This window comes from Perkinsus marinus (assembly GCF_000006405.1).
Source record: "Perkinsus marinus ATCC 50983 genomic scaffold scf_1104296951948, whole genome shotgun sequence".
In the NCBI taxonomy this organism is placed as follows: domain Eukaryota; phylum Perkinsozoa; order Perkinsida; family Perkinsidae; genus Perkinsus; species Perkinsus marinus.
In genome coordinates this window covers 12,560-24,256 of record NW_003209090.1, presented here as the reverse complement: position 1 = coordinate 24,256, position 11,697 = coordinate 12,560, and the positions used below count along the sequence as shown (strand labels likewise).

Sequence of the window (11,697 nt, the reverse complement as noted above, 5' to 3'; positions counted from 1 at the left end):
ATTAGTGATGAGGACAGCACTGACTCTACCGTGGGAGGGGATTACCTCACCCCTCTACCAGTCATTATGAAGATCGTTAAGGTCGTTGTGACGGCAAATGATAATTGCGATAGTGGTACTACGCGAAGCGAAGCGCTGTCTGCCACTCAGTGTTGCCTTGTAGACACCACTCCTCTGGCCAACTCCTCATCCAAGGTCGGATGGCGGCCTTATCTAGACCTATGGCAGCAGGGACGGAAATTGTATTCAAGCTGGGAACCTGTAGGGGACCATTCAGCGCCAGCTAAGAGGTCAAGAGTAGACGAGCCCGTACTCACCTTTACCATACCTAATGGGGGTATACCTGTTAGTGAGGATGTAGTATTATGAGGGGGGAGGGTTACTGAGTATCTCCCGTCGCAGGTCATTCTTAGGCTGCGGACCTACCCTGGGCCCCATACAGTGTTCCGTGTCCCTCTCCCATGCCCAGGGGTACTCTATCACGACCAGGCTACGCGTATATCACTTACTAGGGCCGACTTGGATAGCGGTGTTTTGTCGGAATTCGTGGATAACGTGGAAGTGCTCCTCTCCTTTGATGGTAGTATTATTCTAGTATTGAGGGAGGGGCGGTAGTCTTGGTCGAGTCAAGATACACATGTCGATGACCATAGCCCAACGATACAGAATGCTCGGCAAGTCCTTGTTGATTGTCGGACCGGTTTTACGCGGCATTACACAGAGGACATCACGAAGGGTGGTGGCAGTACGAGCAGATCCGGTCACGAGAAGGAGGTGGGTCGCTCTATTGGTGAAGGCTCGGTAGATGCTATTAATGTCAGAAGGAATCATTGGGGGACTCTCACAGGAGCCAGGGGGAGGCTGTTGTTAGTGACGGGGAGATCAGTGCTGAGGTCACTTCAGCTGTCGAGCCTCGAGTAGCCGAGACCGAGCAGCCCCCTGCCGACTCGGAGGGCGGTACTGAGGCTGGTGTTGGCAGCTCTCATGAGGGGGAGATGACCATACCGCTCGAGTCGCCAGTTGATGATGCAGATCTTGGTCTGGAGGATCTGTACTAGGAGGGGGGATGGGGCTAGGTGTCGATGGTATTGTGCTGATCAGGTACGGTTTAACAGAAGTGGATTATACGTCATGGGATGTCCCAGATGGCAACTCGCCTGAGCACGGGTTGTGATTCTCCCGATAGTACTTTTATTTTCAAGAGGTGGCTGCAGTGTGAGGGAAACTACTAGTGCTACTATTGTTATCATTTTTATTATCACAAAATTGTCGTCTAGTGACCATTAACCCCTCGTAATATTGATTGTGAGGTTGTGCCCCCCGTCATAGTTCTTATCCTCTCAGTAGAGAGGGCTCGTACTGCTCAGCGGGTGAGGTCGTGCTGAATGTGTGTAGATGGCGCTGCTTGCGTTGACCAGTTATCATGGGAGGAGTTTCATCAACACTATCTGCAGGATGATGCTCCTGAGGAGAGTACTACTATTGTAAAGCCCCACGCTTGTATATCGTCAAGGGGAATATTCTGGAGAATTATCGAGAGGTAGTTTATATCAATGGACTCGGCAAGGGGGGTTGGAGAAACGGAGGGGGGCACTTGCAAAGAGGAGAAGGCCGATAAGTCTCATCTGTATGTATTCACAGCTCACAAGGGCGGGATGGATGATGTGGATAAAGAGCTGCAATTGAAGGTCATTGAGGAGATGAGCAAGAATAGTAGTAGAGGAGGGTAGTAGGACTGGTGATGGGAGTAGTAGGCACACATCATGCTGCAGCCTTGAGGAAAGATAGGAAAGTCGATGAACGTATAGAGGCTATTAAGGAAGCTGTTGGGTCAATGACTAAACAGGAGAGGGAGCAGAGAGAGGCGGAGAAGGATGCGTAGGGAAGTTGACACGTTTTCATACCATATTTCTGCCACTTCAAGTATCATAATGGCTGCGAGAAGGCATTGTGCCTGCGAGTCAGAACGATGGTGCTGTGTGATCGATATGGATATGTTCTATGCTGCTGTGGAGATAAGAGACGACCCCTCCCTTCATGGTACTACCATTCCTAGCTCAACTCTCGTCAGCCTTCCGCCCTGTCCAGATGTCCCTCTCGCGGTGGGTGGCGACTCAATGATATCAACAGCGAACTACGTCGCCCGGAAGTGAGTCAATCTGAATGGAGTCTTCTGAGGCGCTCTATTGCAGGTATGGAGTCCGCGCGGCCATGCCCGGCTTTATAGCACGTGAGCTGTGTCGGCGACAAGGCGTAGAATTGAGGTTGGAAGGGCCCTCTGGGGTTGTGGTGATGATGGAGGGGGGCCTCAGGTTCAAGCCTGTGGACATGCCCCGTTATCAAGCTGCTAGTAAGATCTTCAAGGATACAGTATCGCTCTATGGCCCTATGAAGATGCTCTCGTTAGATGAGGTAGTAGTTGTAGTAGTGGTAGGGGTCGGCTGAGGTCACTTAGGCGTACATTGATATTACTGCAAAAGTGGCAGAGGCAGCGATGGTGGATGAGAGTATAAGTGAGGTAGAAGCTGCATCTTTGCTGGTAGTCGCTACGGCGTTTTGTGAATACAAGAGTACTAGCAGGTCTCCCGTATGCGGGAGGAGGTCTGTGAGAATAGTAGTGGCCTCACATGTAGTGCTGGTATAGCTAGAGGGTGCTTCCGTCTGGCCAAGATGGCATCTGATGTTAATAAGCCCAATGGCCAGTTTATGGTACCAACGACGACCCAAGGGATGCTGGAGTGGCTACATAGCATGCCAATCCGGAAGGTGCTGCCCTAAGCGGTATAGGAGATTGGGAAAGTCTCCAGTTAGTTGCATGGTGTTGGACGAGTTAGCGAACGAGAGCTCAGCGCTGGACTAGGCATCCATAAGGTTGGTGATATCATCATCAAAGCGGCGGAGTTACTTCACGCGATGTCTAGTAGTGGAGGTCATTGGGTAGGAGATGCAGCTCGGATTCCGTCACGCGCCACGAAATTAGCTCATCGATGCAGCCATGGGGGTGGCCGATATGGAGGATGTTACTGCAGCCGCCGAGTCGGGACCGAAGTCCATCAGCCAGGAACGTAGGGCCTGGTAGACTGGTGAGCCTTGGAGGCCCTCCCCCTCAGGGTCGCTATCAACGGCGAAGTCCGGCTCAGCCGCCTACCTCCATGAGGTCCTTGAGGAACTATGCTCACAGGTTATGGAGCTGTGTGCTGAAAAGGAGCAGTATGGTCGCTGTGTGACGGTGAAGCTGAAGACGTTTGAATGGGATGTGAAGCAGAAGTCCAATACCCTGAAGAGGGAGGTAGAAGGGTCTTGGTGTTGGCTAGAGGGCTCCCAGGGCCCTAGGTTCGAAGCGGGAGGCTCTTATACTCGGCAGCGAGTGAGCTGATGAGTACAGCCTTGGCGACTCTGAAGAAGCCTATTCGGTTGCTGGGAGTGAGGGTCTCCTCCTTCCAGACGGCAGTGCCCCAGGGGCAGAGTACTACGACTGAATGTCGGGCCCCTATGGACCTCCCGGCAGGTACTCTTGGGGACTTTCTAGCTGCACATAAGGCCAGCAGTAGCAGGGTGGCGGTGGATGAGTGCATTACTATTGAGAGCCATGAACATGGGGGGATAGTCGAGGCTTGGAATTGTACTGTCTGCACCTTCCTCAACAAGGCAACGGATCGGAGATGCGAGATGTGCCATGAGAATCGAGTCGGCCCAGTAGCTGAGCTGGGGAGTAGTCGTGGTAGCAAGAGGCCTATGCTGGATGGTGGGGGCAGTAGGGCTAGGAAGGTCCACAAGAAGGGCGCTATAGAGAGATACATGACAAGAAGGGCCCCCTCTACTAGTGAGGGCTCTGGCATGGTTATAGACCTAACACAGGATTGAAGGAGAGGCGAGGGATGGTGTACTGAGTAGGAGGAGAAGGCCGAGGAGAGGCCAGGGGCGACCAGTAATTCGGGTGAATGTAGCTGCATTTTTACTGAGCTTTTGCCACGGTTGGGAGGTTGTGTTGGTAGTAGGTGGGGCTATTGGGACTTAGTCGTCGTTTTCCGTCTATGTTCAGCCGTAGGCGCTCGGGCAATACCACAGCGAGGGAAGAGCCTCCGATAGCAGCTCCTCAGCATGAGGATGATGAAGGGAAGGTTGCGGGTGGAGGGTCCTCTACTGTCGCGGCCCCTCCTCAAGTGGTGGGACATGCCCCAACTTCCCCAGGAAAGGAGGCCCTTAGCAGGCACCGATGGTCGGGTGGGCCACAGCTGGAAGCGGCTCCCAAGGAGGGAGGAGGCGTACTGCTGCTGCTACTGCCGCCCTGGATGATGATGAGGATGACGACGATGGTATACCTATCATACCGGACCTAGAGGAGGAAGAGGAGGAGGACATGACCAGGTAGCCGTGGTGGTCAGATGTTGATGATGCCGTCTAGGCAAGTGGCGGCCCCTCCATCGGACTATGCCTTACGTCTGAAGACCCAACAGGAGCTTCGGGAGGCAGCTGCCTCATCATCATCATCAGCGACTGATAGTAAGAGTATAGATTCGCTCACTTCGTCTTCCGTGGAGTACCGCTCCTTCTTGGCATCGTGGGTCGAGTCATGAACCTTCTCGTTTGAAAAGTCTCCCCCTCAAACACCACCGCTTCCCCGTGACACTCCTCGTCGTTCCAGAGAAATCATCGACCTTGTACCCCCTGGACCCCCACCCAGAGCCGGGGATAGACCTCTCGGTCCTGTTCGAGATGCTCCTATCCCCAGAGGAAGTCGAGGTAAGGGCCGCTGTAGTTACGCCCATAATCCCTTCCGTTTCAGGAGGACAATGAAGTATGGGACCACGAGCAACTCCTAAAGGAAATGGCTGCCGAGTTTGCTGCTATGGAGAGGAGTCCGCCCGCCACAGCTCAGCTCCCACTTGCTTTATCCACCTCTACTCGATTCAGGTTCCTCCTCCCAGTCACGCGTGGATACGGCCAGAGAGGCTAAGGCTTCGTCGTAGTGACGGTATTGCTAGCATGCATATGTCGTTACTGGTGCTTTCCATTGAGCCATGGCCCTCTGTTGTGGTGTTGGGGGAAGAGGGGTATGTCATAGTGTCCCTCAGTGGGTATGTCATCATCAGTCTCCACCAACAGCCCATCAGCTCTCGACAGTGAGTCCGTCAAGGAGGATGTGCCCCCCTTCGACGCCCCTGTGGAGTCCAATAGGCAGCGGAAACGGAATAAGAGGAGGGAGCAGAAGAAGGAGAAGTGGCTGTGAGTCGGAAAGCCTCCTTCTGATGGAGGAGCGACTGATTGAGAGTACCTTCAGACGGAAGAAGAGCAGTCATGGTGGCGCTAGCGTTACCCCTACAGAAGGATCTGCTGACCAAGCAGCTTGTGATGGAGGCCGCAGTACCACCCAGAATCCACTACGTCGGGAAAGGAACGCTATGATGAGGGCCGACACCGAGGCCAAGGCGTTGATGAGCCCACTGGTGAGCCTTATTCGCCTCATTCCGCTGTATTCCTCGAGGGCCCTGCTGGTCGGAACTCTACAGGGTGATGTTGTTGTCCTTGTATCGATGAGCTGTTGTTTTGTTAGATACTCTTCGACTGTGAGTTCCGTGCAGAGATGCATACTAGGGAGAACACGTCCCTGGCCCAACAGCTAATGTTCTGTTATGGGGCCAATAAGAAGTGTGAATGGCCTCTTAGGCTCGTCACCGCGTGCCCTCAAGACGGCGATATGCATCGGGTAGGTCATAGCCTTCTCCCTGCCCCGCTTGCTATGGTCGTGCCCTATCAGCACTTGAAGAAGAACAGCGGCCTTTCCCAGTGGACATGCTTCACGTTGGACCATCGTCCTCTACATACCATATGTGCCGACCAGCAACAGCAGCAGCGACAGGTTGTGTATCTCACGGCCGACTCTGAGGATACCATGTGGTCCTTTGAACCCGACACTGTCTACATCATAGGAGGACTGGTTGACAAGAATCGTCATAAGAACATCACCAAGGACAAGGCTGCTGAGTTGGGTCTCAGGACGGCCCGATTGCCTTTAGGGGAAGTCGTCGATATGGGAGACCACTCCAAGGTCAGCCTCCAGCGTCAGCAGCAGCATCGATAGTAGTTGTATAGCGTGGTAGGTGCTCACCGTGAACCATGTGTTGGAGATTATGGCGCATCTATGGCAGCATCAACGGAGCAAGGTGAGGCCTGGAAGCTGCCAGATTCGTCCACTCGAGGGGCCTTCTCTCAGAAATCCGTCACAGAAGAGGATTGGCGAGAAGTTTGTCTAGAGTGCCTACCAGGACGGAAGAAGAAGAAGGTGGGTGATGTCAATAGCGACGGGGCCGGCTCATCACCGCAGGCTAAACGCCAGAAAGTATCTACGACTGATGAGGATGATGGTGAGGGAGAGGCCTCTCCAGTGTAGTCCTCTCCTGCCCGACCTAGCATTCTACGTTTCATAACAATGTTTCCCCAAGCTTGATATTGCTGTTGTTCTTGGGAGTCTCACTAGCAGGGGATGGAGTCGATATAGTGTTATCCCTACGAGCCTATGAGTGAGCGACCGACGAGTCAGGGAGGGTCTCCTATGAAAAGGCCTAGAGTGGACTCGGGGAGGGGTCAGGGGGTTAGCAGGGGAGACGGCGGTGGTGGGGCTGTGGTCCAAGAAGGGCATCACTTCCACAGCAAGAATAAGTTGGCTAGAGCTGTTGGTAGGCCCTCCTTCTTCAATGGTATCCAATTTAGTGACAGGCTCTGTAAATGAGGAGTGTACAGTATTCATGTCGGGCCTCCCCTTCACGACCAAGGAGAGTGATATTGAGAATGCACTCAGTGAGGCAGCAGCAGCCGTAGAGGAGGTCGCCTCCCAGCAGGGGGTCGCTGATCAGGACAACTCCGGTACACCCTCGAGGTGAGTCGACGCCCCCCCCCAGGAAATCGACATTCCGTTCTCAGGGACAGCGCGCCGCCGCTGAAGCCTACAGCCATACGGCTGGTCAGAGACCGCCTAGGCCATCTGAAGGGCTTCGCTTACGTCGACTTTGCATCCCATAGTCAAGCCCAGCGGGCAGCCACTTTGATGGACAAGAGGGTCCTGCATGGCAACAAAATATTTGCTCGGATATCCCGTCCGACCAAGCCGCTGTGAGTCCCTGACGGTCTACATCAGCATTCGAGACACATGACAGGTTCGAGCCGACTACTCTGGTCATGGCACCGGAGGAGGCCGCAGACCAATCTGAGGTCTCACTGGACGCCTCCAGGATCCTGGCTGCCCTCCATAGTGTGGGGTGCCCTGGGGAGAGTGTCACCTATCCTCGGAACCCCGATGCACACCTCTGCTATGTCGGTTGTAGTTCCTCCTCTTATCGCAGTACATGGGCTGAATCGTAGGTGCACTTTGGCAAACCTGAGGAGGCTGACAAGTGCCTGGCCTTGGAGACTCTACGCCTGGAGGGTGATGATGGTCCAGTGTTAAGGATAGAAAGGAGTATACCCAAGAAGGCCCCAAATATGGGGTCTAAGGCCCCACAGCCGAAGGACAAGAAGGCGTTATTGGAATATAAGACCTCAGGCAAACGAGAACGGACACTGTTCGTCCAGAACTTGTCCTTTGAAACGGAGTAAGCAATGCGGTGTTGGAGGAATGTATGGGCGCTTTCCTCAGCTTAACGTAGAAGAGTTTTCTCACTACAGTGAGTTCGATTTTGATAGTCCGAAATGAGAGAATGTTGTAACTTCTCTAATTCGACGATTGGGAATCTGAGACCGATAATGATTATACATATTATTATATTGCTTACTTATAGACCTCTAAATCTTAGAGGTTTCAGATTCCTAATCGCCGAATTAGCGAAGTTGCAGTATTTTCTCATTCCGGACTATTAAAATCGAACACACTGTATATCATGAAAATTCACACGAATTCACGAAGTACACAGCAGCCACTAAGGAATTCCCAAAATCTCCTCACTCACCAACACATGTAGTTGAACATGTGCATGGAAGCGATGACAATCCCTTCCCTTCAGCGGGCCCTGTCTATGGATGATATCCTCCTCAGTGAGAATACCCTACAGAGCTTCGTCGGGTGGTCTATGGCCGAGCAAGGCCTGGTGACAGCGTGCCTTATAGTTCGCAATAAGAGAGGTAAATCCAGAGGATTCGCCTATCTAGAGCTGGCCACCAAGGAGGCCGCTGAGAAGGTCGCCGAGGCCATCAATGGGTGTGAGCTCAACGGTCGTGCTATAAAAGTACTACACCTCCTTGGTACTACATGTAGCTCACCCGATCAGGTGTCCCCCAGCGACCGGCCCATAACTAGCAAGGCCCATCCTATGGAAGGTGTGGAACCCCAGCCTACTATGAAGGAAGCACAGCCAGCTGTGGAGGAAGCGAATGAGCAGGAGCAGCAGCAGCCTCCCAAGACTATGATGAGCAATTCGGACTTCAGGGCTTGGCTGCTCGGTGGTTCCAGTTGATTGTGGTTAGTACGCACTATCCTTCACCATGGTCTTGCGTTATGGAGAACTCGGGATGAGCTACCTCTTCCATGGCAATTTGGTTTTCATGTCGGCGGCCTCGACGTTAGCGACTTCATTGAGCTGTATCGACACCCAGTCCGTCCGTAGTGGAGTCCTGTGGTCGGCAGCCTGGCGACCGGCCCATCCCGGAGCACCTCTGTTGGCTGTGTGTGGACAAAGGCCCGATATACTGCTGTATACTATACAGTATCCTGAGGGAGAGGTCATTTGACTTGCCTTTATTCTACCATCACATCCCCTGTTGCAGGACGCTGCTACTCCCAAGCTGACGCTGGTGAAGACTATCACCACCAACCACACTCGGACGCTACGGCGAGTTAATTGGCTCCAAGACGGGTGAGCCTACTACCATGCGTCCTCCGTCTGCGTATCTGATGCTCTTACTCCTCAGGAAGACGTTGGTGGTGGCATGCTTCGATGCTTCAGTCTCACTATGGGCCGTAGAAGGTTCCAATCCAGACGAGTTGTTGGTCCGTCACAAGGCTACCATACAGGTGAGCTCCTCCTCCTGCTGCGCTCCCATATCCCTCAACTCAGGGCCACGAGAATGAAGTGAAGAATGCATGCTTCAGTCCTAGTGGCAAGTAAGAGCGTGTCACTACCCTCTAGAGGTTATTGTCTTCATAAGGCCCTCGTCGCAGGTACCTAGCCACGTGTAGCCGCGACAAGACCATATGGGTGTGGGAGGAGTGTGATGTCCTGCCCGACCGTCAAGTTGATGACGACTATGGTGAGTGAGCCTCTGGGATCATCTAGTGTCTGTGGCACTCTGTTGGTATGTTCAGAGGATACTCCCTTGGGAGGGGCTGAGATCGACTTCGAGTGTGTTGGCATACTACAGGCCCACAGCCAGGATGTTAAGTCTGTGGCTTGGCATCCCTGGGTTGACAATGTTCTCTTTAGTGCTAGCTACGATGATACGATACGAGTAGGTCTACTGCGAGGCTGTTGTGACCATCCAGGTTGCTCAGGTGTGGTCTCGCCCGGCTGAGGGTGGCGGTGGTGACGATGATTGGCATTGCATTCAGACTTTGAAGGGGAATGAAAGTGAGTGTGGCCTCTTGCTGTCATCACCGATTCATGCCGGCATTCCTTCCTCCCTTTCAGCGACAGTGTGGAACATATCATTAATCGATGCGGGTTCGCAACCGCTGATGCTATCAGTGGCTGGTGATGGTGCGATAAAGGCCTGGTTACAGCAACCCAATCAGGATGCCTCAATACAGGTGCCTTCAACCTACCATATACTATCGTTACTCCCCCTCTCTCTGTCTCAGCTGCCACAGGGTCCATTGGGTCTAGCCAATTGGTACACAGCCCAAACCTTCACTGGGTATTCCAAGAGTGAAGCCGTGAGGGTGGAGGCGGATCTCCCTACGTGGGAATGCGTTGGTGGGTTGGCCATTCGTAGCCACGGTTCAGATGGTGTTTGGAGTAGATACCGTCAGAGTGGGCAACGGGTTGCCAGTATACGATGTGGATACTGTCTTAGACCCCTCGGATGGTACCATCATCGCTGCAACAGCTGGCGGGTGAGTTATCCATGACGGCCGCTGTCGAGGTTGAAAGTCCTTGTCTCAGCGATAACTCGGTACGGATATTCGCCTACACCTTGTCGAGCACTGGTGGAAGGATGTCGGCTCGGCACGAGGAGCTGGCCAACTCTGCCAAGCTCATGGGACGGGGGCAAACACATACTAGTGATGTTAACAGCGTAAGCCTCTCAGCAATTAGGCCATTCCGGTATGGTTCAGCCGAGTGCTAACCTTCGGGGTTGCCAGGGTATCCCAGTTTCATGGACTACGCGATCGGCCTCTTTTAGGTCGCCTTCCTCCCCGATAGACAAGCGGATGGTGCCTGGTTGCTGGCTAGTGCTAGCGATGATGAGAGCGTTAAGTTATGGAAGGTCACCCGTCCTCAAGATTCGTTCTGAGCCTTCAAGATACTGCAAAAGGCATATCAGCTATATCGCCGTACCATTTTCGTAACACTTTAACTCTGTGTAGAGTAGTGCTCAGTGTTTCCCTATCTACCATGTTGGGTTGCTATGTTCGGTAGTCCTTATCGGTCCACCTCGCTTAGAGAGGCTCTGTGCTCTGTTATTACGTCAGCGTTGACGAGCAGAGTGTAGTGGTAGAAGCGGGATACCACTACCTTTACGGTAGGGGCTAGAACTTGCCAATTACTTCGACCCATCGTGGGTGCAGCAGAAGCCTCTTCGACTCGAACGGTGGAGCCCGAGCCATTGTAGCATCGTCAATACTTCTGATTCTTTCGTTCATCGTCCCCTGTTGGAGTTAAGGGGAGGCGAGCCGTTGTAATCCAGTGACTGCTGCACACCGGGTTCACACTAATACTTCCTAGGTTGTTTTGAAGGTTTGGGAACACAACAGCTACTGTCATCATCCCTATAAGAATTACAAAACCTGAAGGAGGTAGTCGACGATTAATCTCATGCGGGGTCAGGACTCCTGACTCAGGAGTCAACGACTCTCCCCATCAAAGGCTAGTCCTAAGGCTCAGGTTGAACGGTGATGTCATATAATCATTCGTGATGAAGTATTCTCATGTCCAGCAAGAAGTAATGCCGATGAGGAGATGACTGCTACCCACTGAACCGAGCATCCCAGTTCTGTCCAATGGGAGTGATGTTGCCACGAGCGTTTCTCGGACGTGTAAATACGGAAGTGCGAATAAGAGTGTTCGTCGAGTTGAATGAGTCGAGAAAACTCACCTTCGTCAACTCGCGGCTTAGTGACAATCTTGTGTTATGACTGCTGAGGCCGACCAAACACGATGGTGGACGGTGTGCCAAATGAAGATACGTATTACACTATGATTCATACTACGCCCGAGTGACTATTAGCTTGAACGAAAATCAAAAGATCGATGGAAAGTGCTCTATTATAGAGGTTACTATTAATTATTGATCTACGCATGATAGAATAACATTGATGATGGTAACGGCTGTAATATAACAGGAGAGACACCATTAACCTAAAAAATAACATAAGACCATCTCTAGCATTGATGAGCACACCGTCATGTTCCCCATGTACGTCGGCGTCATCGATACTTTACCATAACCTGTCATGGTACTCCCGAATGAGGGATACACATGACGTACCTAGAAGAGACGGATGCAGCAAGTCCAGCCATGGAGAGTCGATGACCTACCTGTCTTTGA

The 11,697-nt window shown here is 52.6% G+C and overlaps 8 protein-coding genes across 8 annotated transcripts in view; 7 read left to right on the top strand and 1 right to left on the bottom strand.

Annotated features, from left to right (window-relative positions):
- The window catches only part of Pmar_PMAR013470 (hypothetical protein), a gene marked incomplete at both ends in the record, with an annotated part of 2,169 nt that extends 995 nt beyond the window's left edge, over positions 1-1,174 (top strand). Inside the window, 5 exons of the mRNA XM_002777384.1 lie at positions 164-357; positions 403-580; positions 722-774; positions 822-1,051; positions 1,102-1,174. Of these exons, the coding sequence (XP_002777430.1) occupies positions 164-357; positions 403-580; positions 722-774; positions 822-1,051; positions 1,102-1,174 (728 nt within the window). The remainder of the gene's footprint in view (positions 1-163; positions 358-402; positions 581-721; positions 775-821; positions 1,052-1,101) is intronic.
- A 379-nt stretch (positions 1,175-1,553) lies between these two features.
- On the top strand, positions 1,554-1,882 carry Pmar_PMAR013469 (hypothetical protein; the record flags this gene model as incomplete). The annotated part of the gene is made up of 2 exons (XM_002777383.1): positions 1,554-1,713; positions 1,755-1,882. 2 exons carry the CDS (start codon positions 1,554-1,556, stop codon positions 1,880-1,882), a joined length of 288 nt encoding a protein of 95 aa, XP_002777429.1.
- A 49-nt stretch (positions 1,883-1,931) lies between these two features.
- On the top strand, positions 1,932-3,864 carry Pmar_PMAR013468 (DNA polymerase IV, putative; the record flags this gene model as incomplete). Its single annotated transcript, XM_002777382.1, has 11 exons — positions 1,932-2,040; positions 2,089-2,149; positions 2,193-2,264; positions 2,313-2,412; positions 2,456-2,539; positions 2,581-2,766; positions 2,812-2,937; positions 2,981-3,065; positions 3,111-3,289; positions 3,334-3,466; positions 3,509-3,864. 11 exons carry the CDS (start codon positions 1,932-1,934, stop codon positions 3,862-3,864), a joined length of 1,491 nt encoding a protein of 496 aa, XP_002777428.1.
- A 352-nt stretch (positions 3,865-4,216) lies between these two features.
- Pmar_PMAR013467 (hypothetical protein) lies at positions 4,217-4,372 on the top strand (the record flags this gene model as incomplete). The annotated part of the gene is made up of 1 exon (XM_002777381.1): positions 4,217-4,372. The coding sequence occupies one exon, from the start codon at positions 4,217-4,219 to the stop codon at positions 4,370-4,372; it is 156 nt and encodes a 51-aa protein (XP_002777427.1).
- A 701-nt stretch (positions 4,373-5,073) lies between these two features.
- Pmar_PMAR013466 (hypothetical protein, conserved) lies at positions 5,074-6,443 on the top strand. The gene is made up of 6 exons (XM_002777380.1): positions 5,074-5,226; positions 5,282-5,447; positions 5,555-5,707; positions 5,759-6,049; positions 6,102-6,164; positions 6,215-6,443. The coding sequence occupies exons 1-6, from the start codon at positions 5,081-5,083 to the stop codon at positions 6,389-6,391; spliced, it is 996 nt and encodes a 331-aa protein (XP_002777426.1). The 5' UTR covers positions 5,074-5,080; the 3' UTR covers positions 6,392-6,443.
- Positions 6,444-6,746: 303 nt separating this feature from the next.
- Positions 6,747-8,447, top strand: Pmar_PMAR013465 (RNA binding motif protein, putative; the record flags this gene model as incomplete). Its single annotated transcript, XM_002777379.1, has 6 exons — positions 6,747-6,877; positions 6,922-7,110; positions 7,155-7,311; positions 7,360-7,589; positions 8,030-8,219; positions 8,262-8,447. The coding sequence occupies 6 exons, from the start codon at positions 6,747-6,749 to the stop codon at positions 8,445-8,447; spliced, it is 1,083 nt and encodes a 360-aa protein (XP_002777425.1).
- A 28-nt stretch (positions 8,448-8,475) lies between these two features.
- Positions 8,476-10,506, top strand: Pmar_PMAR013464 (WD40 protein Ciao1, putative; the record flags this gene model as incomplete). Its single annotated transcript, XM_002777378.1, has 12 exons — positions 8,476-8,712; positions 8,758-8,846; positions 8,902-9,004; positions 9,048-9,094; positions 9,152-9,240; positions 9,296-9,438; positions 9,482-9,557; positions 9,618-9,736; positions 9,788-9,902; positions 9,949-10,042; positions 10,092-10,224; positions 10,333-10,506. The coding sequence occupies 12 exons, from the start codon at positions 8,476-8,478 to the stop codon at positions 10,441-10,443; spliced, it is 1,356 nt and encodes a 451-aa protein (XP_002777424.1). The 3' UTR covers positions 10,444-10,506.
- A 1,094-nt stretch (positions 10,507-11,600) lies between these two features.
- The window catches only part of Pmar_PMAR013463 (hypothetical protein), a gene marked incomplete at both ends in the record, with an annotated part of 945 nt that continues 848 nt past the window's right edge, over positions 11,601-11,697 (bottom strand). Inside the window, 2 exons of the mRNA XM_002777377.1 lie at positions 11,601-11,637; positions 11,688-11,697. Of these exons, the coding sequence (XP_002777423.1) occupies positions 11,601-11,637; positions 11,688-11,697 (47 nt within the window). The remainder of the gene's footprint in view (positions 11,638-11,687) is intronic.

What these genes read in the sequence shown, in the direction of transcription:
- Pmar_PMAR013466 (XM_002777380.1), top strand. Translation starts at nt 5,081, where the DNA reads ATGTCATCATCAGTCTCCACCAACAGCCCATCAGCTCTCGACAGTGAG. An exon ending in AGGCGTTGATGAGCCCACTG is followed by an intron (nt 5,448 to 5,554) that starts GTGAGCCTTATT and finishes TTGTTTTGTTAG; the next exon opens with ATACTCTTCGACTGTGAGTT. An exon ending in GGCAGCATCAACGGAGCAAG is followed by an intron (nt 6,165 to 6,214) that starts GTGAGGCCTGGA and finishes GCCTTCTCTCAG; the next exon opens with AAATCCGTCACAGAAGAGGA.